The 27981-nt window shown below is 43.6% G+C and overlaps 1 protein-coding gene across 6 annotated transcripts in view; it reads left to right on the forward strand.

The window, feature by feature from the left end:
• LOC126997597 (uncharacterized) overlaps positions 1–27653 on the forward strand; it is a 106096-nt gene extending 78443 nt beyond the window's left edge. For all 6 annotated transcript variants that reach the window (XM_050858774.1, XM_050858775.1, XM_050858773.1 and 3 more), the window contains 8 exons: positions 5927–6482; positions 16479–16675; positions 17143–17355; positions 17971–18110; positions 18375–18661; positions 18821–18909; positions 20720–20952; positions 21552–27653. In XM_050858774.1, the coding sequence (XP_050714731.1) occupies positions 5927–6482; positions 16479–16675; positions 17143–17355; positions 17971–18110; positions 18375–18661; positions 18821–18909; positions 20720–20952; positions 21552–21936 (2100 nt within the window). In that variant the 3' untranslated portion in view covers positions 21937–27653. The remainder of the gene's footprint in view (positions 1–5926; positions 6483–16478; positions 16676–17142; positions 17356–17970; positions 18111–18374; positions 18662–18820; positions 18910–20719; positions 20953–21551) is intronic.
• The last annotated feature ends 328 nt before the right edge of the window (positions 27654–27981 follow it).

A 27981-nucleotide genomic window follows, 5' to 3' on the forward strand; every position in this document is an offset into this window, starting at 1 on the left:
CCTCGTTTCTCTTTCCCCGTTTCCCTTCTCTTCCCTCCTCCTCCTCCTCCTCCCTCTCCTTCTCCTTTCTCTCTTCCTTTCCTTTCTTTTCCCTCCTCCTCCTCCTCCTCCTCCTTTCTATTTCATACTTTCCCTTCTTTCCCCTCCTCCTCCTTTCCTTTTTCTCCTTTCCCTTCTTTTCCCTCCTTCTCCTTTCTCTTTCCGCCTTTCCCTTCTATCCCCTCCTCCTCTTCCTTCAGTGTCCTTCTGGTTATTGTTTTTCTCTTTCATCCCGTTGTGGTTTTAGGGTTGGAATCTTTTATCTAATTGAAGTGGTGAACGCAATCCTCTGTCCTGTGTTGCTCGTTTGATTGGATCCACAACTGTTAAGCGGATCACCCTCTTGAAGCCATTTGTTGGGCGATGAATAAAAGAGGAAAACACACACACACACACACACACACACACACACACACACACACACACACACACACACACACACACACACACACACATTCACAGGATTTAGAAAGTCACTCAGATGTTCTCGTGTGTGTGTGTGTGTGTGTAGCGACGTCAAACCGATCCGTCAGTCATTGATTCCTTACACTGACTACACACACACACACACACACACACACACACACACACATACACACACACACACACACACACACACGAATGTACGCAGTCTGTCAGTTAGGGAAAGAAAGGAATATCCGTACACAGAGAGAGAGAGAGAGAGAGAGAGAGAGAGAGAGAGAGAGAGAGAGAGAGAGAGAGAGAGAGAGAGAGAGAGAGAGAGAGAGTATGCGTGTCACGGAGGTGTTTGTATGTACGTATATGTGTATGTATGTATTCCTGAGTGTGTGTGATGGCTATCTTAATAATTGTCACGTCACATATCTTACTCTTTCCTTCCTGGAGCTCCCCTACCCCCCCCCCCCCCTTTTCTCTCGCTCTCGCTTTCTCTCGTCAAATTACTTTTCTTGACACGCTTTTTTTTTTATTCCAACACACACACATCTTTAAACATTTATAGAAGAAAGTCGTATCAATTTTTCCTATTGCGAACTTTTTTTTTTTTTTACCGTTTGGGAGCTGCATACCGCGTTTTTTTTTCCAGTCATTTCAAGGGTTTCTTTTTCATAGCTTGGCGTGTTTCCTATTGTGCGGTAGTTGGTAACAATCTCCACGTGCTCTCTCTTTTATCGGGGTTATGGGAAGCAGCAAAGGTGTTTAGATGTAAGACTTGGGAAACAGCAAAGATATTTAGTTGTAGGACCGCGTGATTTTTTTTTTTTTTTTTTATTTATTTATTTATTTATTTATTTATTTATTTTTTTTTACAGCAGAGGAGTCTGTTCAAGGGCATAAAAAAGGTAACAAATGTAAAAAAAAAAAGGCCGCTACTCACTGCTCATATAAAGAGTTAAAGGAGTGACCGAAAGAGAGGTGCATATCCAGTACCATGTGGCTGTTGGCTTTAGAAGTGGTAGCTCAGGCTTGTCACCATAAACTCCGCTAGTACCTTCAGACAGTTGAATTAAGAAGTGAAAGTGGTTAAGCTCGGCTCGTCACCTTCATAAATTCTGGATAATAAGAAACGGCAAATGTATTTATGGCAGATGTAATACCCCGAAGCAGTTGGATCAAGAAGTGTTAGATCAGACTTTTCTTCATAAACTCCGCTTGTTCCACTCACCCATTCCGTCGCGATCCACTGTAACTTAAAAGGGAGGTCACAGTTTCTCGACATAGCGCCGTTAGTGCATGTGACCTTTCGTTAGTAGGTAAGTACGGGGCTACAAGAGTTAGATTCGCAGTAGGCCTTTATTTTTTGCGTCAGGTGAACAGGTTTTGATTTCGTTGTGAAGTTTTTGCCTTTATTTTTTGCGTCAGGTGAACAGGTTTTGATTTCGTTGCCAACTTTTTCCGTCTTGCTAATGAGGAGGTAGACAGCATGCAAGGAGAAAGGCTTTAGCTGTCGCCGCTCAGGTCAGGACTCAAACCCAATAACCTTTTGTCTGAATGTGAGCCGCGCACGTCAACCAGGCACCTCACCTTTGTATACGTAGTAGTAGTGGCATTAGTAGTGATGGTAATAAGTCGTTTTGATACTTTACACACCTTCCGCATTCATCTTACGTTACTAATACTTGAGTTGTAGTATATGAAATTGATGTTATGTGATGCTAGTTGGCATTTTAAATTCCTTCGTCGTGTAAGAAGTTTTTTTATTCAACATTTTATCTTCATTTTATCTTTGTACTCCGTTAAGACCTCCCGCATTTATCTTACGTTGTTATTGATTTGTAGTATATTTGAAATTGATGTGTGATGCTAGTTGGCATTTTAAATTCCTTCGTCATGTAAGAAGTATTTTATTCAACATTTTATCTTCATTTTATCTTTGTATTCCGTCAAGACCACCCGCATTTATCTGAAGTTGTTATTAATTTTTAGTATATGAAATTGATGTGTGATACTAGTTGGCATTTTAAATTCCTTCGTCATGTAAGAAGTTTTTTTATTCAACATTTTATCTTCATTTTATCTTTGTACTCCGTCAAGACCTCCCGCATTTGTCTTACGTTGTTATTGATATGTAGTACCGGTATATAAAAATTGATGTTATGTGATGCTAGTTAACATATTATCTTCACCACATAGAGCAACTTTCTTAGTCAACATTTTATCTTTACTTTTTTTTCGTTCTCACCCAAGACGGAGGAGGAGGCGTACGCAAGAGCTCACTTCTCTCACCCTCCGTAGCAGCACCAGACGCGTACACGACACAAACATCTTCCGCTCTGTATACGTTTGCATGGCGACGGGAATTTTCAAGTGTCCGCGTCGCTCTCTCCGTTGCTATACATGTCCCGCCCGTCCGTTCGTTACCTTGGCGACTGTACTGGCTGGCTGGCTGGCTGGCGGCGCGCGGACGGACGACGAGACTTCCCCTCCAAATATTTGTTGTAATTTGCCGGCAGTATTTGGTCGCGGAATAACTCCCCGCTCGGCCTGACAGTTTGACATTTCCGCGTGTTCTCTCAGCTCCACTTACGGCTGGTTAACTTCCGCGGGGGTTGTGTTTTTAGTGATTATGCCGGTACGTGCGTCGGTGCGGGTGTCAATAGTCCAATACCGGCACTTAAATTTGGTCCATGCTGCACTGGGTTTATGGTATCGACGCGCAGACTGACGGCGATGGAGCGGCGCGATTAAGCAGACTGGCGGCCGCTCGGTGATATAGGGCGTTTTACAGTCCAATACAGCAAGTTCGTAAGCTCCCCAACCAAGCACAAAATACGACGAAAATTCGCTCTAGTTTTTGGCGTTGATATAAAAAAGTGGAGGGAATTTTAGGACTCTACGAAGGAAATCTCTTTATTAGCATCTAGTAATGAGTAGAAACAGCGAATCATTGTGGTGGATATGGTTTGGTTGGGGCGTTTACAATGACGGTGTGTTGGACTGTCGACCTGGCCCATAGTGAATGTTACAAAGGGGATTAGTGTGGTGCGTAGGGCGTGAAGAAGATAAGTTAGGTAGTTTATTCAAGAGGAGAATATCAAGACAGCTCTCCCCCTGAAATTTGCGTGTCATCTGGCCACTCTAGTTTCTTATCTTTTATATGAGCTGTATTAAGACACCTCTGCACCCGAAATTGACCTCTCTTTTGGACATGCTATTGTATTTTCTATTATGAGTGTAGTGCTTAGCCGGTTTTCTTGTTTCTTTTTGATTTTGAACTGCTTCGTTTGCTGTAAAAAAAATTGAAGTTTGAGAATTAAAGAGGTTCATATGCCATCCATTATTAAAAAGGAAATGTATAGAATTGGAGTTTTTTTAAAGTTTCAAGAATATACCATAACAAGAACATCAAGAATATAGTATAGCACAGTGGTTCTCAAACTTTCTGACATTGTTACCCATTCCTGTTCATTTACATTAGCAACATGTACACCATATAGAAGTTTTCCGATAGGTGTAGACTTCACGACGTAATAAAAACAAAGGTCTCGTGCATCAGGACCTTGAAATCAGTGAGTGTACCAGCCAAGACACGCTCGTTAGAAATGTTGAAAGGTCATCCACAGTCCCGCCCTTTAGCTGCGTGCATGCCGAGGTAGGTTGTCAGGAAATGAGACCTAGAAAAGCTTGAGTCTCGATGTACTGAGATTCGGAAAGGTCATTGTGTTAAGATATTGGGGAGTCTTAAGCCCGTATTCCTTAGCATTTGGAGGCACATAAAAGCCTTAGTCGTGGTGTAATAGGATTCGGAAAAGTCGTTACCGTGTTGAAATATAGATACTGAAGAGCCTTTCCCCCTTATCCTTGGGCATTGCAAGATATAGAAAAAAGGAAAATGAAGGAAGAGAAAGAGGGAGGTGGAGAGGAAATAATGGAAAGGAAGAGAGAAAGGAGGAGGAGGAGGAGGGAAGAGAAGGGAAACGGGGAAAGAGAAAGGAGGAGGAGGAGGAATAAGGAGATAAAAGCCTTAGTCCTGGCTTAATAAGATTCAGAAAATTCGTTGTCGTGTAAAAATAAGACATTGAAGAACCTTTCGCTTGCATTCTTAAACTTCTCAAGGCTCACACACCGACATTTGACAAGGCTTTCCTAGAGAGTATCGGTATTTCCATGGGTAGTTTTATGAGCCTAGTGATAGTTTGACAAGCCTTCTGCACCGTGAACGTGAAAAACACTCAGAGAACCCGACTAATCTCCTTTGAGGCCTTGGGAGATAGGGGTTGTGAGAGCCGAAATTGTCTAAAAAATAGGGGTTGTGAGAGCCGAAAGTCTCTAAAAATAGGGGTTATGAAGCCGAAAGCGTCTAAAAATAGGGGTTTTGAGAGCCGAAAAGTGTCTAAAAATAGGGGTTTTGAGAGCCGAAAAGTGTCTAAAAATAGGGGTTTTGAGAGCCGAAAAGTGTCTAAAAATAGGGGTTTTGAGAGCCGAAAAGTGTCTAAAAATAGGGGTTTTGAGAGCCGAAAAGTGTCTAAAAATAGGGGTTTTGAGAGCCGAAAAGTGTCTAAAAATAGGGGTTATGAGAGCCGAAAGTGTCTAAAAATAGGGGTTATGAGAGCCGAAATTGTCTAAAAATAGGGGTTATGAGAGCCGAAAGTGTCTAAAAATAGGGGTTTTGAGAGCCGAAAAGTCTCTAAAAATAGGGGTTTTGAGAGCCGAAAAGTATCTAAAAATAGGGGTTTTGAGAGCCGAAATTGTCTAAAAACACGGACCAGTGCCTTCATACATTGGCGACAAAACCTGATACCGAAAAATGGGAGTAATGGTATGAGGTATGAGGCTTCGGGTGGAGGGGGAAGAGGGGATTGCAGTTGAGTGACACGTCTTCATAGTTGCACGCGAACGTAAAGAATAGAAGCGATGAGGCAGCGGTGTGAGGGTTTGTTAGTGTACAGGAAACGTGACACGGGACGAAGAAAAATGAGGTATTATATTTTAAGGGCCAGGGGAAGAGCTCTTTTGGAATGTTGTTAGGGGGGGAAATGGAAGAGAATGTTGGAGTGTAAGGGTTATGAGGTATTATATATTAAGGATTAGGGGAAGAGCTCTTTTGGAATGTTGCATGTTCCTTCCCCAACCTCCCACCAACAACTCCACTCCCCAGGCCACAATTACCTCTCCTTTCTTCAACTCTTCCCCAACCTCCTGCCAGCTGCCCCACGCCTCAAGCCCTCAACTACCTCCCCTTCCTTCCACTCATTCCCCAACCTCCCACCAACAACGCCACTCCCCAGGCCACAATTACCTTCCCTTCCTTCCACTTTTCCTCAACCTCCCGCCAACAACCCCACACCCCGAGGTCACTCACTCTCCAACTTGGCATTAATTACCCACGTGTGTTTGTACTGTGCAAATATGATGTTAGTTTGTTTACCTCGTGGTTTTAAAATGGTTTACTCTTCCATTCCTGCAGGAGGACGTTGGTAGCGGCAGAAGCGGCAGCAGTAACAGTAACACCAGCAGTAACAAGAGCAGAAATACCAGTCTCATCACTAGTACCAGCAACACCGCCACCAGTAGTAGTAAAAGTAGAGTTAGTAGTAGTAATAGTAGTAATAGTAGTAGTAAAAGTACCAAGCTCGGCAAAGGTGGTGATGGTGTGAAGACGACCACCACCGCAAGCTTCAACTCCACCAGGCACGGCAGCAACACCTCCACCACCACCAACAACAACAGCAAGGTAGTGGTGGAGGACTCAGCCACCACCGCCGCCACCACCACTATCACCACCACCACCACCACGACTACCAGTACCTGTGCTCCACCTGACGCCAGCAACCACCACCACCACAACACCAACCACCATCACCATCTCAGCCACCTCCACCACCATCGTCACCCCTCGCTGTCTTCCTCCCCCTCTTCCACCCCTCCACCCTCCCTCTCCCCTCCATCTTCGGCAAGTGGACCGCGCACCGACGACGAACTGACATCCCTCTCATGGCTTCAGGACTCCAACCTTCTGCGAGGTGAGAGAGAGAGAGAGAGAGAGAGAGAGAGAGAGAGAGAGAGAGAGAGAGAGAGAGAGAGAGAGAGAGAGAGAGAGAGAGAGAGAGAGAGAGAGAGAGAGAGAGAGAGAGAGAGAGAGAAAGAGAGAGAGAGAGACCCGTTCACACACACACACTCAGACTAAAGGGGGATCAGGAGTCTAAATTGTTTGCCCTCTAAGGTACGTCCTCGTAGTTCACCTTGCTACCTGTAATCACCGACACTCACCTGTATCATTTGGCAATTAGTCGTGTGTGTGGTGATTAACCTGAGGGGCTAATGAGGGAGGGAGGGAGGGAATCGAAGAGGGGGGGGAGGGACAAAGGGTAGAGAGAGGAGGGTGAGGGAGAGGGGAGAGAAAGGGGACATGGAAGAAGGGAGGATATAGCACGTGTTGGGGAAGAGGGGAAGAGTGAGAGGGAGAGAGAAAGTGACCCCTCTTCCCCCTCTCTCTCCCTCTTTTTCTCTCCCCTCTCACCCTCTTTTTTTTTTTTTGCAGTCTCATATAGTTGTTATTATTGTACGTTATGAAGGAGTTTCCCTCTTAATCACACTTAGAGAGAGAGAGAGAGAGAGAGAGAGAGAGAGAGAACAGGTATAGGCAAGGTAATGAGATGGGAAACAAAAAAAGGAAGGAAGAAGAAGAAAGGGAATTAAAGGAAGGGAGGAAGGATGAAAGGAAAGAAAGAAAAGATGAAAGAAGGAAGGAAGGAAGAGAGGAATAAGTAGGAGAGAGAGAGAGAGAGAGAGAGAGAGAGAGAGAGAGAGAGAGAGAGAGAGAGAGAATATGAAGCAGGGGAGTATGAAAAAGTGGGTCACGAATCAAGCATGACAGCGAGTGTGAATGAGCGTGAGTGTGAACAGGACGCGGGCGAGAGGAGTGAGAGCATGAGGGATTGCCGTAATAAGGTGGTGTGCCCTTTGTCCCACGGTGATTTGTGTGCGGCGAGCTGATGGGAGGTGTGGAAGGGATGAGCAGGTAGAGGGGGTGGTATGGAACGGGAGGGGGAGAGAGGGAGACGGTGGAACAGAAAGAGTTGTTTGAGGGGAAAGGTGGAACAGAAGGATAGGGGAAGGAAGGTCAGGGAATGGAAGGGGGAGAGAGGGAGAGGGTGGGACAGAAAGAGTTGTTTGAGGGAAGGAGTGGAACAGAAGGATAGGAGAGGGAAGAGAAGGTGAAGCAAGAGGGGAAGGTCAGGGAACGGGAGGGGGAGAGGAATAGGGTGGGACAGAAAGAGTTGTTATAGGGAAAGGAAAGGCTGGAACAGAAAGCAAGGTTATGGGAGGTGTGGAAGAGGGGAAGGTCAGGGGGGCGGGGACGGGAGTGAGTGGAACAGAAAGAGTTGTCAGAGAAGGGAAAGGCTGGAACAGGAGAATTGGAGAGAGGGAGGAAAGAAGAGAAAGATGAGGACGGAAAAGAAGAGTTGACAAGGAAGGAAGGAAGAGAAGAATGATAGGAGAGGAGGAGGGACAAGAGAAGGAATGTATTTGATGACAAGAAAGGAAAGGAAGGTTAAGTGATACTAGGCTTGGAAGGAAATAAGATATGGAGTTACGGAAGCAGGAAAAGAACAGAAACAAAAGGACGGAAGGAAGGTTGATAACAAGAGTGGAAGGAAAGAAGGAAAGGAAGGTTAATTGATAGTAGGTTTGAAAGGAAATAAAATATGGAGTTTCGGAAGCAGGAAAAGATCAGGAACAAAGGGAACGGAAGGAAGGAAGGCAGGGAGGGAGGGAGAGGTGACGAGAAGGGGAAAGATAGGAGTCCCCAGCGTTGCCAAACTACCGTACTCAGCGCATTGCATTGTCGTCGTTTCTGACCGATAAATATAGCAGAAAAAACGAAAACCATCAATATTTAACAGTTTTAACGATAACTTTAAATTTCTATCGTTAATTGTGTAGTTACGACAATCTTGGAGCCTGAAAATGATAAATACAGTGTTCAGAGTACGACACTTTGGCAACGCTGGGTAGGACAGGTAAGGAGGGGGGCGAGGGGGGGGACAGGTAGAGGGCGAAGGTGTGATAGATGAGCGTATCGTGAGAGTCTTCGTAGTGAGGTAACATTAATGGCTCTCTCATGACACCTCTCCTAAACCACTGTCACTGCCTGCCCTCCCAATTATTACTCTCTCTCTCTCTCTCTCTCTCTCTCTCTCTCTCTCTCCTATTCATTCCTCTCTTCCTTCTTTCATTTTTCTATCTTTTCTTTCTTTCCTTTCATCCTTCCCTTTTTCCTTCCTCCCTTCCCTTAATTCCCTTTCTTCTTCCTTTTTCGTTTCCCTTCTCATTACCTTACCTATACCTGTTCTCTCTCTCTCTCTCTCTCTCTCTCTCTCTCTCTCTCTCTCTCTCTCTCTCTCTCTCTCTCTCTCTCTCTCGCTTTATTTTGGAATTTTGACCTTGCATCTTTAACACACAAAATTGATCTTCACAATCCTATATTTTTTTAGTAGTTTTATGTATTTGTGGAGAATAAGTGAGAGAGAGAGAGAGAGAGAGAGAGAGAGAGAGAGAGAGAGAGAGAGAGAGAGAGAGAGAGAGAGAGAGAGAGAGAGAGAGAGAAAGAAAGTATTGGAGGTACATTTAACTCCTCCATTCCTCCCCGCCCCTCCCCCCCCAAAAAAATAGTTTCACAATCTTTTTTTTAACTATATTCGTGAAGGATAAGTGAAAGTGAAAAAAAGAAGTATTATAAGTATTCATTACGTAACTTCCGTCCCCCACTGTCCCCCCCCCTCACCCCCCCCCCCCCCCGTTTCCTGCTATCCGTTGTTAGAGACACGAACGGGCTTCACAATCTCATATTTTTAGATGTTTATATATTTGAGGAGGATGAGAGAAAAAAAAAAGTATTGTCAAGTATTCAGTAGGCAACTCTCCCCTTCCTCCCTCTCCCCCCTTCTCCCCTCCCCCAGTTCGTGATAGCAGTTGTTACACGAATCTTTCTTTTTTTTTTTTTTATATATATATACCTCAGATGCACGTCACACAAGTTCTCGCTAAGTTATGTAGTATCGCGGGCCACTTACAGGACGATCGAATACTGCTTTATAATGGCGCTCTGATGTGTTATTACCGCCATTAGCTGTGTGGGATTTACTGTTTCAAGGTATTTACAATTTTATTCCACATATTCCCCGGTCAGTCATGGGTTTTTTATTTTTATTTATTTATTTTCTTTTTCTTTTTTTTACAGCAGAGGAGTCAGTTCAAGGGCTTAAAAAAAGGAAACGTGAAAAAAAAGCCCGCTACTCACTGCTCCTAAAAAGAGTTAAAGGAGTGGCCGAAAGAGAGGTCATATAGTGTGGTAGTATTGGCAGTTGTTAAGACGGTCAAGGAATTTATTTGATATGTAACGTAAATACGGCAAGCTTAGTAGTTGTATTTAACCAGCAGCCATCACATTGTTTCCATTGAATCGTAAAACTTTTTCGGTGTAAGAATTCCTCGATCTTAAGGAGGGGGAGGACGGGGGTAGGGGGGGGGGGGTAGGAGCTCGCTTCCTTGAACGTGACCGTAAATCAGAGCAGCGCGTAGAGTTGTGAGTTCGTCCACGTCAGCGGCGCCTCAACACACGGCGAGGGAGAACTGGGGGAGGAGGAGAAGAGGGTGACTGTATCGGGGGGGGGGGGGGGGTCTAAGGAGTGACTGTGGGGGAGAAGGGGGGACTATTTGTATGTGGGGGTGGGTGGGGGGGGTGACTGTATAATGTGTGAGAGGTGAAGGTGACTGTGTGCGGAGGGGAGGGGGGAATGTGTGTGTGTGTGTGTGTGTGTGTGTGTGTGTGTTCAGCCATATTATCATCCCCCTCCTGATCAAGTCTTATTAAATTTGTAACCACACGCTGCTCAATGACCCTCCTTCCCTCCTTTCCCTCCCCTTCCTACCTTCATTTGTTTCCCTATCTCTCCCTCTTTCCCTCCACCCTATTTTTCCTATTACCTTCTGCTTCCCTTTCTCCCTTTCACCCACCCTTACTTTCCCTATCCTTTCCTTCTCTCCCACCCTTCTTTCCCTACCCTTTCATATCCTCATTTGTTTCCCTATCTCTCCCTCTTTCCCTTCTCTCTTTCCTTTCCTATCTCCTTCTTCCCTTCCTCTCACCCACCCTTACTTTCCCTATCCTTTCCTTCCCTCCCACCCTTCTTTCCCTATCCTTTCCTACCCTCATTTGTTTCCATATCCCTCTCTTTTTCCCTTGACTTTCTCTTTTCCTATCTCCTCCTCCTTCCCTTCCTTTCACCTACCCTTATTTTCCCTATCCTTTCCTCCCTTCCACCCTTCTTTTCCTATCCCTTCCAACCCTCATTTGTTTCCCTACCCCTCCCTCTTTACCTTCCCCTTTTCCTTTTCTATCACCTCATTTCCTTCATCCTTCTTTTCCCTTCCTCCCTCCGTCCCATCTATCTTCACTCCCATTCCTCTACCCTCTTTTCCCCTTTCTGCTCATCTATCTTCACCAACTTTCCTCTCTACCGTCCTTCCCCCTTCTCGTTACCCTTACTTTTCCATTTAACTTTCACTTCGTACGTAATATCTCATCGTGATATCGTAATACACTGGTTGTTCTGACGATTACTGCTCCTCAGGCGACGTTCGATTAGGAAGCTTTAGTATTATGTGTCACGTCAGTTGGGGGGGACGATGTTGTTCTTAGATTTTTCCCACTCTCACATCAACCATCTCCAAAGGCTCAAAAGGAGACTAGTCGTGTTCTAAGGAGTGGTATTTTAGGTTCATGGTACAGAAGAAGGGTCAGACTACCACCAGGGTCGAAAAGCTACCCATGAAATGCCCCTCAACTCCTATGAAAGCCCTGTTAAATCTGGACCTACTTGGGCGAAGAAATGTGTGAGAAAATGGGCCCACAGTGGTATTTTAGGTTCATGGTGCAGAAGAAGGGTCAGACTATCACCAGGGTCGAAAAACTACCCATGAAATGCACCCACGACTCCCATACGAAAGCCTTGTTAAACTTCCACCAGGGTCAGAAATCTATCCATGGAAACGCCCACAACTCCCACGAAAGCCTTGTTGAATGTGTGTGTGTGTGTGTAGCCTACTTGGGCGATGAAATGTTTGAGAATATAGCCCACAATGTATACTTTTAACCATGGAACCCTGACTTGAACGTGGTACTTAGTCGACTCACACCCTTTCTAAAAACATGGTAAGGGATCTAATTCTCTATGCATTCTCGCTGGTAAGAAAGTACCCTGGAACCCTGACATTAACGCCGCACTTATCGGACTCAAACCCTTTCTAAAAACACTGTAAGGGATCTAATTCACTATTCATGCTCGCAGGGATGGAAGTGGGCATTGATTGTTTGAGAATCGAGTTTCCTTTGTTGGCCTTTCCTATTCGATAACAAGCAGCGATCGAAGGCCTCACTCACTCACTCACTTTCCTTCCCCTCTCGCTCAGCCGCCAGTCTCGTGCTCCGGAAAGGTCAGTTTAGGAAGGAGAGGAGGAAGGTTGCATAGGGTAAGGGACGAGCTCTTCTTTAGTACGTGGATAAAATAGCAAATGAAAGGCGACATGAGCAACAAAAAGCGCAACATACTACCTCAATAATGATAAGCAAAATTGTAGCAAGATGATTTTTTCCTATTTAGTTTCAGAGTGGTCTTAAATATTTCCTCCTCTTCTTCCTTTCTTCTTCCTCATTCTCAATATAGTTTCAGAGTGATCTTATATTATTTCCTCCTTCACCTCCTTTCTTACTCCTAATTTCTCTCCTGTTGCATCGCCATGATTACGTATCCCCCTCATTCTGTCTCCTCCCCCTCATTCTCTCCCTCCTCCATCTCCTACCCTTTCCTCTCCCCTCCCTCCTATACCCTGCTCCCGTACCTCACCTGTGTTCCGGGGTAATGGCTTCAGGCCCACCACAGAGTCAAGGGCAGAGCTAACGGAGATGAACGCCGACTCTATGTGCAGCTATGTCATCTACCCCCAACTGAACCCCTAACCTAACTTCACCTCACCTTGCCTTTTCTTACCTTACCTTGCCTTGCCTTGCCTTGCCTTGCCTCACCTTGCCTTGCCAACCTCACCTTGCCTAAGCTTACCAACCTCACCTTATCTTACCAACCTTACCTTGCCTTACCTTACCTTGCCTTACCTTACCTTACCTTACCTTACCTTACCTTACCTTACCAACCCACCACCCATTACTAAACTACCTATCATACGCATTTCTTTTCCCTCCCTATTCTTCTCTCCGTCTCCTCCCTCCCCCCACCCTATCACTTTCTGCTCCCCCCCCCCCTCTCCCTTCTTCGTTTGAGGGTCACGGTTATGGGGAAGGCGAGAACTCTGCCTCCCCCCCCCCCCCTTCCACCCCCCTTCCCATGCGACCTCCCCCCCTCCCCAATAATCCATGAGTGTTCATAATTTATCGTGCAGTGTGTGTGTGTGTGTGTGTGTGTGTGTGTGTGTGTGTGTGTGTGTGTTTGGGGGCAGGGGAGAATAGGGGATGGAGGGACACACACACACACACACCCACACACACACACACACACACACACACACACAGGATGATTTCATGTCAGATTACTCGTATTTTCCTCTCTCGTCTCTTTTTCTCTTTTAGTACTTTATCTAAATGTCATCTTACGCTCTCTTTTCTTTTTCACTCCTCACGCCATGCATAGTTACTTCACTTTGCATGACACGAAACTAAAGAGAAGGAATTATCACTACTCTTCCTTCCTTCTTATCTTACCTTACCTTACTTTACCTAACCTTACTTTACCTCTTACTTTACCTTACCTTACCTTACCTTACCTTACCTTACCCAACCTTACCTTACCTTACGTTACCTTCTTTATTCTTACTTAACCTTACCTAACCTTCTTCCTTACCTTACCTAACCTTACCTTACCTTATCTTAACTTAACTTACCTTATCTTAGCTTACTTAACCTTACCTTACCTTACCTTACCTTATCTTAGCTTACTTAACCTTACCTTCTTCCTTCTTACCTTCCCTTCCCTTCCATTTTACCTCCTCTCCTTGGCCCTTCCTTACCTTCGTTTTCTCCCTTTCTCCCTACCTTTCTCTCTCTTAACATAACCTCCCCTCCTTTCTTCTCTTTTTCTGTTTACTTTCCTTCCCTCTTTTCTTTCATCCTTTCCTCCCCCCCTTTCCTTGCCTCATTTCCCTCCCTCTTTTCCTGTTTACTTTCCTTCCTTCTTTTCCATCCCTACTCTTCTTCCCCCCCTCCTCCATCCACCATTCTCCCACCACTTCCTTCCTCCCTCCTGCCCGCCGCTCTTCAATAATTCATCCTCGGAGCTGAGTGTGGCGTTCTAGCGCGTACTATACTTCCCCGTTCGTCCACTCCCCTCCCCTGCCTCTCTCCTCCCTCCTTCCCTCACATCCTCAGCGCCCGCCTCCACTTTTCACTCTCCCTCTCGTTTATCCACTCCCTCCTCTTCCTCCTTATCTTGTTGTATACGCATATTTAATACTTCTGAGAGAGAGATTCAGAATACCCTCCTCTTCAAGATCTATGTAAGTAAGTCTCCATAGATCTTGTTTCTCCTTATCTATTACGTACGCATACTTTATACTTCTAAGGGTGATTTGCAGACTATAGTAAGCTGCTTAAGACCTTACGTTACCTTACCTCCTTACCTTGTTCCTCCTTACCTTCGTTTTCTACCTCTCCCTACCTTTCTCTCCCTTATCTCTACTTCCCTTCCTTTCTTTTCTTTTTATGCTTGCTTCCCTTCCCTCTACACTAAGCAACACACGCAGAGATATGAAAGAATGGATGAGAATGACAGTGGGAGATATGACTGGGGTGGGCGCGCGGGGGCTCAAACCAAATCTTACGAAGGGGCCCCAAAAGTTCGAGACCTCACTATATAGGCCAACAGTTTTATCTTATCTGCTGTAGTTACCTACTTTGTTTTTCCTCCATTCATCAGAGGTACTCCCTGTTCCCTCCTCTTCCTGTAGACACAAAGTTGTTCATTCACTTACCTCACACTTCCATTCCCTATTTACTCAACTGCCTATTCACTTATCTGTCACCTATCCGCGCTTCCACTCTCCACCTCACTTCCATTCCCTATTTACTCAACTGCCTATTCACTTATCTGTCACCTATCCGCGCTTCCACTCTCCTTCCTCCTCTTCCTTTACCCTCCCACTATCCCTTATCACCCTCGTTATCTCCCCTTCCATCCCTGTTTGACTCGCTCCCAGTGCTATCGTATCATTGTCCCCTTTTCCCCCTACATAACTAACTGCCAGCCACATACCTTTTCTTTCCTTTATTCTCCCACTATCTCTTATCACCCTCGTTATCTCCCCTTCCATCCCTGTTTGACTCGCTCCCAGTGCTATCCCATCATTGTCCTCTTTTCCCCCTACATAACTAACTGCCATCCACATACCCTTTCTTTCCTTTATTCTCCCACTATCTCTTATCACCCTCGTTATCTCCCCCTTCCATCCCTGTTTGACTCGCTCCCAGTGCTATCCCATCATTGTCCCCTTTTCCCCCTACATAACTAACTGCCATCCACATACCCTTTCTTTCCTTTATTCTCCCACTATCTCTTATCACCCTCGTTATCTCCCCCTTCCATCCCTGTTTGACTCGCTCCCAGTGCTATCCCATTTTTATCCCCCTTTTCCCCCACATAACTAACTGCCATCCACATACCCTTTCTTTCCTTTATTCTCCCACTATCTCTTATCACCCTCGTTATCTCCCCTTCCATCCCTGTTTGACTCGCTCCCAGTGCTATCCCATCATTGTCCCCTTTTCCCCCTACATAACTAACTGCCATCCACATACCCTTCCATACCCTTTCTTTCCTTTATTCTCCCACTATCTCTTATCACCCTCGTTATCTCCCCCTTCCATCCCTGTTTGACTCGCTCCCAGTGCTATCCCATTTTTATCCCCCTTTCCCCCACATCTCCCTTGTAAACTCCCTTCATATCCCCTTTTTCCTCCCGCCTAAACTCCCCTCCCAACCTTGTCTCATGAATTTTGTCGTGTAGTGCCTCACCTTCCTTCCCTCCCCTTCCCCTTTTTTGTATTCCCCATTGGCCGGTACATCCATACTTAAACACCATTAACCAGAATAAAAAGGGGGAAAGAGAAAGGGAAAGAAAGAAGGGCGTTTTTTTCCTCCCCCTCTCCAGCCTTCCCTTCCGACTCGTCACTTTTTTCATTAGTAATTTATGTTTTCCGCGGCTCGGTAGGTTTGGGTCCGCGGCCGTTCACGTGATATGGATCAGGGTATGGATTGGCGAAGAGAGGTTTGGGTGTGAGACTAACGCTGTATCGCTAAACCCCCCCCCCCCCCCCACACACACACACACACGATAGGGAGGGGGGGGGGTGTCAGGGGGAGAGGTATTGTGCGTACGTGATGTGAATTCCAACGTGTAACAATTTAAGATTAAGTTGGACTGAAAGAACGTGTGGGGAGTGAAATTGTTTGAAAGCGGTATATATATATATTTTTTTACACTGAGCAGCTCAAGGCCAAAAAAACAACAAAAAAAAGATAATCACTGCCCCTTTGAAATTGTTGGACAGAGAACGTGTGGGGAGTGAAATTGTTAGAAAGCGGTATATATTTTTTGACACTAACCAGCTCAAGGCCCCCCAAAAAATAATGCTAAAAAAAACTAATCATTGCCCCTATATATGAAAAGAGTTAAGAAGAGTGGCCAAAAGAGAGGTCAATTTCAGGAGAGGAAATATAGTTTAAGTCATAGGCAGGAGGAAATACTGAAGTGTAGCTGTTAATAAAGGAGCATTACTAGAAGGCCCCATACATTAGAAGTGGCCAAAAGAGAGGTCAATTTCAGGAGGAGAGGAAATATAGTTTTATTCATAGGCAAGAGGAAATATTTTAATGTACCTGTCGATTAAGAAGCATTACTATAGGAGTAAGTTTTTTTACACATCACTACATTGCCTCAAACTCCACCAGGCACTGCACTGTCCCCGGTGAAGAGCAGCCACGGGGCGACCGGGCGAGGAGCGGCGGGGGAGGTGGTGAAGGCCGAGTCCCCAACCAGCGACTACGGAGACGAGTCATCGGACGCCCTGGAGCCCGGGGAGCTGACCCTCAACGACCAGCCGCACACGCAGCCCTCCCGCCAGCAGCCCATCCCCTACAACCCTCAGGTGAGCACTCGTACCTGAATCAAGCATACCTATAAAAAAAAAACAAGGGCGGTAAAGAAATTTGTCTTGTAAGGAGCAATGATTAGCAGGCTTTTTTGTTCTCATTTATTTGTCCTTGAGCTGCTTCCTTTGCCATATAAAAAAAGGTTCATCATTCAGTAAGCATTGGCTGCCTTTATAAACCTAACCTAACCTTGTTAATCGAGTAGCAGTGATGGGCCAAATTTGTGGCTTTACCATGAACCAGCAACACGCCAAATTTTTGCCATGATATAAAACCCCTCAAAATAGATGATGCATAAACTGATCCCAAATGCATTGATATATATTATGAAATGGTTTGTGTGAGTGATGATTTTTTCTCGCTTAGAGGGGCTTTTACGAAACATGATCCCCACAGCTACCGGGTTAAGTGTTGAGCATCAATGTAAAGACCAACATCATTACAACTCCTGGACATCCCACAGGTACACATCAATGCCAAGCCTCCCTACTCATTTTCCTGCCTCATCTTCATGGCCATTGAGGACTCCAGTAATAAGGCTCTGCCAGTGAAGGACATCTATGCTTGGATCCTGGACCACTTCCCATACTTTAGAAATGCTCCCACCGGCTGGAAGAACTCAGTGCGGCATAACCTCTCCCTCAACAAGTGTTTCCGCAAGGTGGAGAAAGCCCCGGTGAGTCGCTCAGCCCGCCTTGTGGCAGGATTTTTTCTTTTAACCCTCAGACAGCGGTGGAACTGTAGATAGATGATGATGATTATTGGGGCATTCATTGCTTGGCGCCGCAACTGTGTGGTCATATGGCGCCAAACCTACTGCTAAACTATATAAAACCGAGCTGTATATAGACGGTGGAAAATTCAGTCAGTCAGTTATGTTTGTCAGAAATATAACAACACTTCCAGATTGCGATAGAATCCATATATAGATGATAGTTAAAACATCTCTTATGCCGCGTGACTATTTATGCTACGGTACTAAGGTCGGCAGTAACTGTATATAGATGATTCATTTTGGGGGAGCTACTCTTCAAATACTGCCACTGTCTAAGGGTTAAAGGCTTTATGACTGATAAGTTTATTTGTGATCTTATGAAGTATTTAATTACCTATCATTTTAGTGAATTATCCATTTGACAAAGTTGGTATATTACTGAACAAGATAGAAATGAAATGAGGCAAATGTTGACAAGCATAATCCATGGACACAATTCAAGCTGGTAATTCTTTTTTCACGTATGAGACGAGCAGTTACCATTTTCTGTGTCAACATCATGGTTCCTCTTTTCAGAACCTTGGCAAGGGCTCCCTGTGGATGGTAGACCCGGCATACCGTCCCAACCTCCTCCAGGCCCTCAGCAAAACCCCCTTCCACCCCTACTCCAACCTGGACCGCATCTACCTGGTGTCCACCAAAGCTGGCTACAACAAGTTAGTGATATATAGAAATCAAGGCCTGTTCATAAAAGTTTATTATGGGTTGAGGTATATGTTTCCAAAGTAGTCATGACAGCAGCCAATATTTGATAGTGTTAAATGCAAAGCTCACTGCAACATGTTAGTGTAAGGAGATGCTATCCTGTCTCAAGAAACCTCATTTAGTTAGCAAAATATTTCCGTTAGAATTTAACTATAATGGTAGTTACACTTATTAAATGGAGAAACACTTTAATATAGCAGAACTAATAATTCCAGCAAGCAGCTTGGAGAAGGAGCAAGTGGGCAAGGGAGTGGCACTGCTGCAGCGCGGCCAGCAAGCACACCTGTGGAGAGCCCGGCAGCAAGTCCCATCAAGCCATCTGGGGCCAATGTGCCTGACCCTGAACTCTTCCCTTACCTGGCCCGCCGCCTGGGCTCCTCAGGCCCTGGGGCCGTGGGGATGGAGGTGGTGGGCTCAGGGGTGCACAGTGAAGACGTGGATGCTGCAGCGGCCATGTTGGCTCTCAAGCACGGTTCACGTATTGTGACTCCGGCCAGCGGTGGTGAGTAGTGGAGTGGCGATGGTGTTGGTGGAGGCGGCGGAGTAACGTGCTCGAGTTTGTTACATGTGTACTGTGGGTAATGGCATGAACGGTCATGTGACTTACAATAGATTGTCTTACCTCCCATATTATGCTATGCTAATGTACTTGTTATTTCAGAATCCTATTCTCAACTTCGAGATGGCAAAGACACCTCTCTCTTATATGAAGAAAACAGGAGGAGGAAGAGAAAAAGAAAGCACACGGAGGTAACTTGCTTTCTCACATTATTGCAAGTCAGGCCTGGAGCTGCAGGGAAAAAAAGATTTGTTGATTTGTATTGTACACAGAGACCATGCATATTTAGATACAATTTTTATAGCAATAGATCCAGACACGAGAAAGAGCTAACAAACTAGCAGTGAATTCCCAGTGTTGAGGTAGTTGATGATGATGATAATTGTTTCACCGAAGATTAGGATTAAGTACAGTCGCGATATAAAGTGATGTCGCCGCTTTCAAAATGTTTCGTACGGGAGCATTTGAAGGTAACGGAAGTGATGTGTATTTATTGTTTATGTTATAATGTTCCCTTTTAATGATAATCTATAATATGTTGTGATGTAAAACATGGTAAAATAACGTAGCAGTACCTGAATTACAATTATACATTCATTTGCTTTAAACAATGCGACTGCGAATGTCATGTGTTGTCTTCAGTACTGAAGACAACCCATGAACTGTCTTCTGCAGTTATTAATACACACGCACAGTATGACACGAAGCGAATGGACAGTTACTGGCGTTACTTTGCGTTTTATTAAGAAACGATCAGATAATAAGGTTTCTCACTAAACACCTTCTATTCACGATGATGGCTTCTTATCATAAGCACGGGCACTGAAATATATAGTAACATTGCTCAGTAACGATGATGAATGAAGAATGCCTTCATAGGTAGGGTTGCCATAATTATCTGAACTATCAAAATTCCGGACGCCTCTACGTACACTCGACCATAGCCTAACGATTGGCAACGCTGCGATTAGCCTACCCACCCGCATCACCACCTCCATTTCAAAGCTATATATTCTTATTTCCCTACCTTCCTCGATTATTCTATGGCACTTATAAGCTGTGGACATGTTCCACTGATCACCTCCAAGCATTAGAAGTCTACATAAAGCTTTTGTCATCGTTAAATTGACCAAGAAAGGCAATGATGTTTGTGATCGGCGGCAAAGAGTGAGGAGCTTGGAGTTACAAAACGACTATTCTGAAGCTATTTATTCTTATTTTTCCATCTCCGACAATCCCTCGGTAGTTATAGGCTGTGGGCATCTTCCCTTGATCACTATCATTCTCATTAAAAGTCCACGGAAAGCTTTTGTTATCGTTATGTTGACCACGAAAGGCAAAGAGTGAGTCGGGTGAATAATAGGTATGTTGCATGGGCGATGACGTCATCATCAAACAAGAATATAAATTAAATCAATTACGCCATCCTTGTTTAGGATATCGACTAATTATGCATGTCCTATATATTGTGCATATGTTAGATTTAGTGTTGTCAACAATGATCATGAAAAGATAATTTTACTTTCTGTTTGAGTAATATGTCGATAGTTGGACTTCATTTGACTTGTTCCTTGGTGAACGAAAACACTTTGTGTCAAAATATTTCGACAACTCTTCGTAAGACATCATTGAATATTTCTTTTCTATTTTTTTTCTAGCTTCTAAAATATATTTAGTTAAATTATGATGAAGATACAGGAAAATAATGGTACTCTTGAAAATATATAACAATACTTGCGTGATCGAAAATAAACGTACACGGCGACATCACTTCATATCACGACTGTACATGTACCTTCAAAGTCCCCACATTGGTTTCTGGTGACTCCCTATTTCGGGCTCCCAACATGCACATTTTTAACACTAGGACACCACGCCCCTAATTATTTCCTGGGCTGAAAGGTCACATTGTGGCTTACATGATATTTAACTGTTGATCACTTTGGGGACTTAAATATGGTAGTATTATTGCATTATCTCACTGCGATAATTTTGTTACAGGTTGGAGATGCCCGCATGATGGTAATCAGCTCCTCGCCAAGCCTGGACCATTCATACACATCTGTGGACGGTGAGGAGGAGTACCCAGGACCCACGGCATTGCCTCCCCCATGCAGAGCTGCCAAGACCAACCCTCAGCCACACCCACCGCCCACGAAGAAAGCCAACCACTCTCCTACCTCTAGTGTGGACGAAGCCTTCTCAGATGACTCTTATGACAGTGATGTGACTAGGTAAGTCTCAAGAGCCCAAAGCTAAAGAAAGTGCTGTAATTATAAGTGAGGTACAAGAGAGCCCTGCTATTCAACTTGTAACGGTGTACCGGGCGGCGTTTAAAGGCGTTGATTAAGACTCAGCTTCCTTAAGGCGAATATATTCTTAAGCCTATATGTACAGGAGCGTCTGAGCGAGAAAGACTGCGGGTGTGTGTGTCAGTCGGACTCTCGTGAAGGAGTGACGAGTTACAGATTGGAAAATAATGAAGTTACAATTGGTCACATATGTCAAGGTGACCTCTAAGCTTGATGAAATGCTTTGTATACAAACTGAGACGGTAAACACTGACGGACGACATTCCTATAAGATGGCGTGATCTATCTGTCGTGGGTTTTTTCCATTGACAATTGTTTGTCTAATTCGTGGTGATATATAATAATAATAATAATAATACATTGATATCCTACTATAACACTATCCTATCTAGCCAATGAGCTCAGAAGGCTGAAGGTGCAGCTATTGGAGCACTGTCTGGCAGCAGTTCAACATTTTTGCATTCATACGAGTACAAGATTGGTGCAGTGGCAGAGCTGTAACACTTTACCTTCATTTACAGCGAGGCTTCCCAGGCAGACATCAGGCAGCTGGTGGAGGGAGCCGATGCACTGCTGAACTTGGCTGCTGTTGCAACGTCTCTTGCCTCTCAGCGCCACTTTCCGGAGAGTGTGGGATCCCCTGCACCGCCACACATGTCAGCTCCAAGCAGTTGCCAAAATGTTCCAAGAATCCACCACTCTCCAGCAACCCCTCACCTGGGGCGGGTCCATATTCTGAAACCGTCAGCAGCAAGGTCAGCCTCTGGAAAGAGTGGGAGCAAGGCAAAGAGTGAGGTGGCCCACAACAACAATACCATCCTGACCAACAACAACAAGGTCCTCAAAGTGAAGAGGTTCAGCAGCCGAGCCTCCAGCCGGCAGCAGCTGTCCTCGTCCTCACACTAGGCAGTGTGGGGCGACACATCAAAAGCAACAGTAGTGAGGTTACCTTTTAAAGTAACTCAAACGTAGATGGATTAATTAGTGTTTGTTTCAAAAGTATATGGTATTGTTAGTGATTTATACATGAAGCTAACCTGCCAAGGGTTTTCATGAAACTAATATGTGAATAATAAGTATGCAATGTACTGCAGTGCTTCTTATGCAAGTCTCTGGTCAAATTAATTCAATGTTTTTGTACATTTTTTGTAAAAGCCCTTTTTAACAGCATGACCATTTGCCAGAGTAAGACTCCTGCAGTCAAAGTTGTTAGCACTGTAGATATTTTCGTATTGTTATATGGCTTCCCATCATGTTCTGTTGGATTAGTTTATAATCGGGGCGTCGCGCCGCGACTCAAGTGCTCAGTTCAGTCACGTTTAGAAGGAAATCCGGTTAGCCTCTAAATGATATTCTTTGCTGTCAGTGTCGTGTTGGATACTTCCACTTTTTTTTACATGATAATAGAGCAATAATTTGTTTCCTCAGTCTACAAACAAGAATCACTCCACATCACTGTGCTCTGATTTCCTTCTCATCTGAATGGAAAGTTACTTTGCATATGCAATAATTATGGCTTGTGTATGCACTCCATGCATTATTGAAGAGCAATACTGTTTATACACTAGCTGTACGTGTTATTTTATAGATCGTTTATCATACTAGTAAGAGGCTGTAATGTATATATACATATATATACCCAAGAATGCTTTATTGTATATAAGAAATCTCTAGAATCAGATTAGAATATATTTGTTTATATTTACTTTGATGAATTTCCCATTTTCTGTGGATACGATTGGATAACCCATACCCAGCCTGATGAATCTGTGCGGCAGTACACACTGAGGGAGGGAAGCACCACACACTCAGGAGGGGCTCTCAGAGGGCACGGCAGACTCAGTAATGCCACCCACACAGCGTTGGCTTTATTGAACATAACAAAACTGCCAACAATTATTACTTTCTTTTATATTTTCCTGTGTGAGTAGACTTCATCAATAATGACTTGATGCAGTTGGTGGTTTGCCCACTCGCCTCACTTTACACAAAACACATTGGTGATAAATCCTGTCATTGGCCACAGCTCTCTCAGTGGCATGATAAAAGACACCAGAAACTATTTATTGTACTACTAATACGAAACACGTCTTCTAAACTAACATGTTTAAAGTTCTTAATGGGCACTAATGGGCTGTGATGAGATGGTCAGGCTGGGTAGTTTACTGTTGAGTCCACCTTTGTCTTCCTTACTATGTCAAATATATAGTAATTAAACATTCACTTTGATTTACAAATGAGTGGGGCTTTTATTAGTTATGGTTGGTCCTGTCCTCCCATACTCGTGTTACGCTAAGAACATTACTTCTGCCATACTAAAAAGACTGCAAAAAGGTTGAGCAAGGTCAGGTGGGATTGCAGTGTTAAGTGTCACTAGTAAATGACACTCCCAAATTTTCTTAAGCAACGTTCATCTTGTACTGCACCGAGGAGCAAGGAGCCTACCGCTGTGGTACTGTCAAAATGGTTTTGTACTAAACACAAAAGGGTCCATTTGTATTGCCTATGGTGTTGAGAGTTTCCTCCCATGTGCCAAAGTATCTGCCAGATTTTATAAGGAACCTCAGTGGTCATCAGTGTTTATATATATGTGCCAAAAAGAGGGTAGGGGAATGATGACAGTTTCCGTGTCTGTAGCAGAGCCTCCCGCCACTAGTGGAGGGCAGCGTGTAGCTAACAGAAAATTTCAACTATCTGGATGTTTTCTGTACGACTGTAAAAGTATTCAAACAATTTTCTCTATCATGATGGAAATGTGTAGACCACTTAGTAGATGTGTGAATATTTTAGTTATGCAGATTCATCATATTACATGAGAAAAACTGATGTCTTCATTACTGTACATCAAGGGTGATTTCAGGGACTCAAATATTCTGCTCCAAAAAACATTAATGATTAATTCTCTTTCTGTAAACACTTAACACCACTAGTTTCACGAAACACACCGGTAAATTGACAATGCAAGCAGCACAGCATTTGTATGAATCATTAATGTACTTGAAACTTTATTTATAATTTTTCAAACTTCCTGATCACATCCAATAGTTTAGTGCTGGCTTACAGGCTAACTCTAATGATTTTGTCCTGCCAAATTTGACAAAGTGAACCATTACATGACTTTGCATCCCAGAACACGGAATCACAAGGAAACTTAACTATTACTTTAGACAACCATTTCTGAACTACATACATTCACCACCAGCACACATGCTATTTTTTGTATGAGTAATGTGTGTTAATTTTGTGAACTGAAGGATTCAACTAATGTAAATAGTCCAGACAAACTGACCCCTTCTCATACTTGTAGTTTGGGAGACTACTGGCAATATGAAAAAATTATCTTAGGCATTCTACCCTATTTGTTAGGTATTCTATTTTACGTTGTAATTAAGGTGGTCTTTTAAATCATCATCTGTTGTGTGTGCAAATTACCTGCAAACAATTTTTGGGTCTATTTATAAGTATGGCTGCCGTGTAGGGTTTGTTGGTGGTGATCCATTAGTTCACATGCTGCTAAAAAATTATCAAAATATTTAATACTAAAGAAATCCAAACCAGGTGAAGTTGACACAAAACAGTACTGACATGCCTACATACCTTGCTAAGTAATTTCATGAGTGACCCCCACTCCTTGCAGAGGGAAGGTGGCAGGATGGGGAGTCAAAGGCCCAGTGACTCTTTTGATTCATGTTGAGCAAAATCAGTGATGAAAGGGTCCAGTCCTCAACCTCATCCTCTTGTATTGTAGAGCCACATCCCTTCTAACTGCCTCTTGACACACACTGGAATACAAAGATGTGTATTAATCCCCTCATCTCAGGGATCAGTAATATTAATATCTGAAGTGTTAATTGTCTTGACCTAAATAGGATGTTTAAAGTTGACATGTGTATTGCCCGAGCCCGTTATGACATCGTGTACAAAATACTGTATTGGTTAAATATTTAAAATTATGGGCAAGTTTTAATCAGTGTCATGAATGATTCCCTCAGGGTTCTGTACTGGCCTCATTATTATTACCATTTGCAAATTTATAGGTGCCAAGTGTTGGAAGGAATATGTCCAGCTAGGAAAGAACTTAGGAGACTGAGTAACCTCCAACTCATAAGCAAACTCATAATGAGGTGGGTGCATCTGTGTTAGGGGCTGCACCAACAAAGTACATTTCTCGAATCACAAGCAAAGGAAGTACTGGAATTGTCTGGATAAATTCTGCACCTGCAAGGCCTCACTCAGATTATACTGTACAGTTCTTAACCTTGTCTTCAAGATTAGTCATAGATTTATTTGAATCTGCAGAGAAGACTAAATAATACCATGTCTTGAGAAAATTTCCAGTCTGTAGAGCAGAGTGCAGGTATCCCTCATTGGGGTTTTAGGATGAATAAAGGTGATGATTATGAGTGCTTTCATGATGAGGAGGAACTAGGAGCAGTGGGGATGTCAGGGCAAATTATATCTAAAGTAGGAACATGTAGAGTTTCACAAACAGAATCTTGAATAAGCTGAAAAGATTTAAGAGGCATGTGGGTTAGTGCAAATACTGTATGGAGTTCAAAAAAAGGTTGGATAAATTTATTAACAATAGACGGTAATAATAGGTTTAGGTTGCCCGCCCTCTTGCTGTGTGTTCTTGTTAATTGAGAGGCTTGGAGGCCTAAGATAAGACCACACACCATTCTCCATGTTGTGAACTCTGCCGTGTTTTTTATGAGAAATAATTATGAAAATCTCTTTTGTAATTATTAAATCAAAAACAATGATATGAGGCAAAAGGGCTTCTTTCACTCTTTCAGTAATGTATAAAAACTACTCATGTTTGGGGCATATTTCATAAGAGATACACAGCCGTATGTACGAGTAAGAGGGATTTTAGTGTTACAGTTAAGTGTGGAGGTTCTTGGGTGATTTCCTTGGCCAATGACAGAACTGGCTTACATGTAGCCAAACTTACACTTATGCAAACCTAGAGAATCTTCAGTATGTATTCTGTATTTACATAACCTTCAATCATTGCTTATAGATGCTTAAAAATCACAAGGCCTGGATGCAAGAGGGAAGAGATGCAGGAAACTCGTGATTGAAAGTTCAATGATCGTAGTGTTTTAACCCTCATTAATAATTTCCTGTCAAATGAGACTGTGTGCCTTAGCAGGATGGTCCACTTCTATGCTTCTGACTACTACAAAATTCATTAACTTTTGGATAATGGTTCAGCATCATCCAATTTTCCTCCATTCATCACCTCGGATACAAAAGCTTCTCATGGTTGTACTGAAGCTATCATTCAGCCAGTCTTTCTACTTATCAATAAATAGTCTGTAAGAAGTGGTGGCTCCATCTTGTAGCCTAGGTTAAGAAGACACTTGAATATGTACCAGGGCTGTGGGATCACCCTTGACCCTGGTCACCCCTGTAAGAGTGCTGATCTAATCAGATGAAACCAATGTATTGGGTATTCTTGCTCCAGGACATAACCATTTCTGGCCAGCTAAGTGGAATTTGTCATCGAACACAGGAAGCCCTGCTGTGGGTATATTCTTACGGTGCTGGGGCTCCTCCCCGACGCCTGCTGCTGCCCCTCTCAGTACAGTGGTGCCGTGGGGCCAGTCAACACTCAGTTTACAAGTTAATATTCAGTCTGGAAGTGCCTTTTATACTTATAATTATTTATTGCTGCCTTTTAGGCACTGCAGATCCTTCCTGTGTATATTTACCATTAAAAGTTTGATTTCCCACTAAATGCATGTTCATGTATTATTAAACTGCCATGAACTGAGGCTTTCCCAGGGAGAGGTGACCCGCGGCGCGGCAGGAAGAGCCAAAACAATGACACAATCCGGGGCGAGCGTCGTGGTGGCCACGACTCGTCTATCGCCGTGTTTTCTGTGACTTCCAAATCATACTGAAAATTATGACATGTATAGATTTCTGCAGGGTATTACATTTATAAGGCTACGCATTTTGTAATCAGGATATATTTTTTTTGTTTTATAATCAGTAAATCACATTAACAAAAGAAATATTGCAAATTATTTTTATTATTTATTTTGATATGTGTATATTTATTTATTATGTATGTATATATGTCAGTTCATTATGACAAGTAACTATGGCTACCTTTAAGTAGCAACATTACGTCATTCTCTATATGCCCTGGCAAAATTTATGTACTTATTGAAACATTTTTAGCATAAAGTAGTAATTATCTTTCATGTCTTTTATCTTTTAGGGACTTTTTATTGCATTATGCCAAACCTACTCACTCAGTGACGTGTGAGGCAGCAAGTGTTTCCTGAGTGTTGCCTGCGTGACTAAGTTTTTATATAAATTTTGAACAAAATCCTGCAGACCACCACCGGAGGAGGTCGTGTTCCTATGGGTGTACATACTGCTGACCCGCAGCAAGAGGTCAGTGTCGCGGAGCTAAAGTCGGCAGGAAAGTCACTGTGAATCAAAGTCAAGGTTAACAGACATTTTCTTATGCAGCAAATTAATCGCCTTAAATCAGTGTTGTGTGATCTTAGTCTCTTCAATAGAGTCCTACTGGGGACAATTTTGGTTTGTATATTTCTGTACAAAATGTACATATCACAACCCCAATAATAATTATACTTCAGAAACTTGTTTGTTTTTCCTTCTATGCTATGAATACTCATGCTGCTTTTGTGGGGGGGGGGGTGTCAGCACTGTTCACTGATTTGGCTGTCTGAGGAGCTTATAAAGGCCACACTTGAATATGTGTGACAGACAAAGAACAGAAGTGACCAATGCAGGAGTGAATATTGATGTAGTGTATGACAATTCCATGGTGAAGGGATTAGAATGCCTAGCTATGATTTCGCAGGCCTGGGTTTGAACCCAAGCACGGTAGCACTAGTCAGGGCGCAGATCTCTCAGTTATATCCTCCCTTTCAAGCTGTTTGATACCTGGAGAAACTTGGGGAAGGT

This window comes from Eriocheir sinensis, chromosome 12, assembly GCF_024679095.1.
Source record: "Eriocheir sinensis breed Jianghai 21 chromosome 12, ASM2467909v1, whole genome shotgun sequence".
NCBI classification, from domain to species: domain Eukaryota; kingdom Metazoa; phylum Arthropoda; class Malacostraca; order Decapoda; family Varunidae; genus Eriocheir; species Eriocheir sinensis.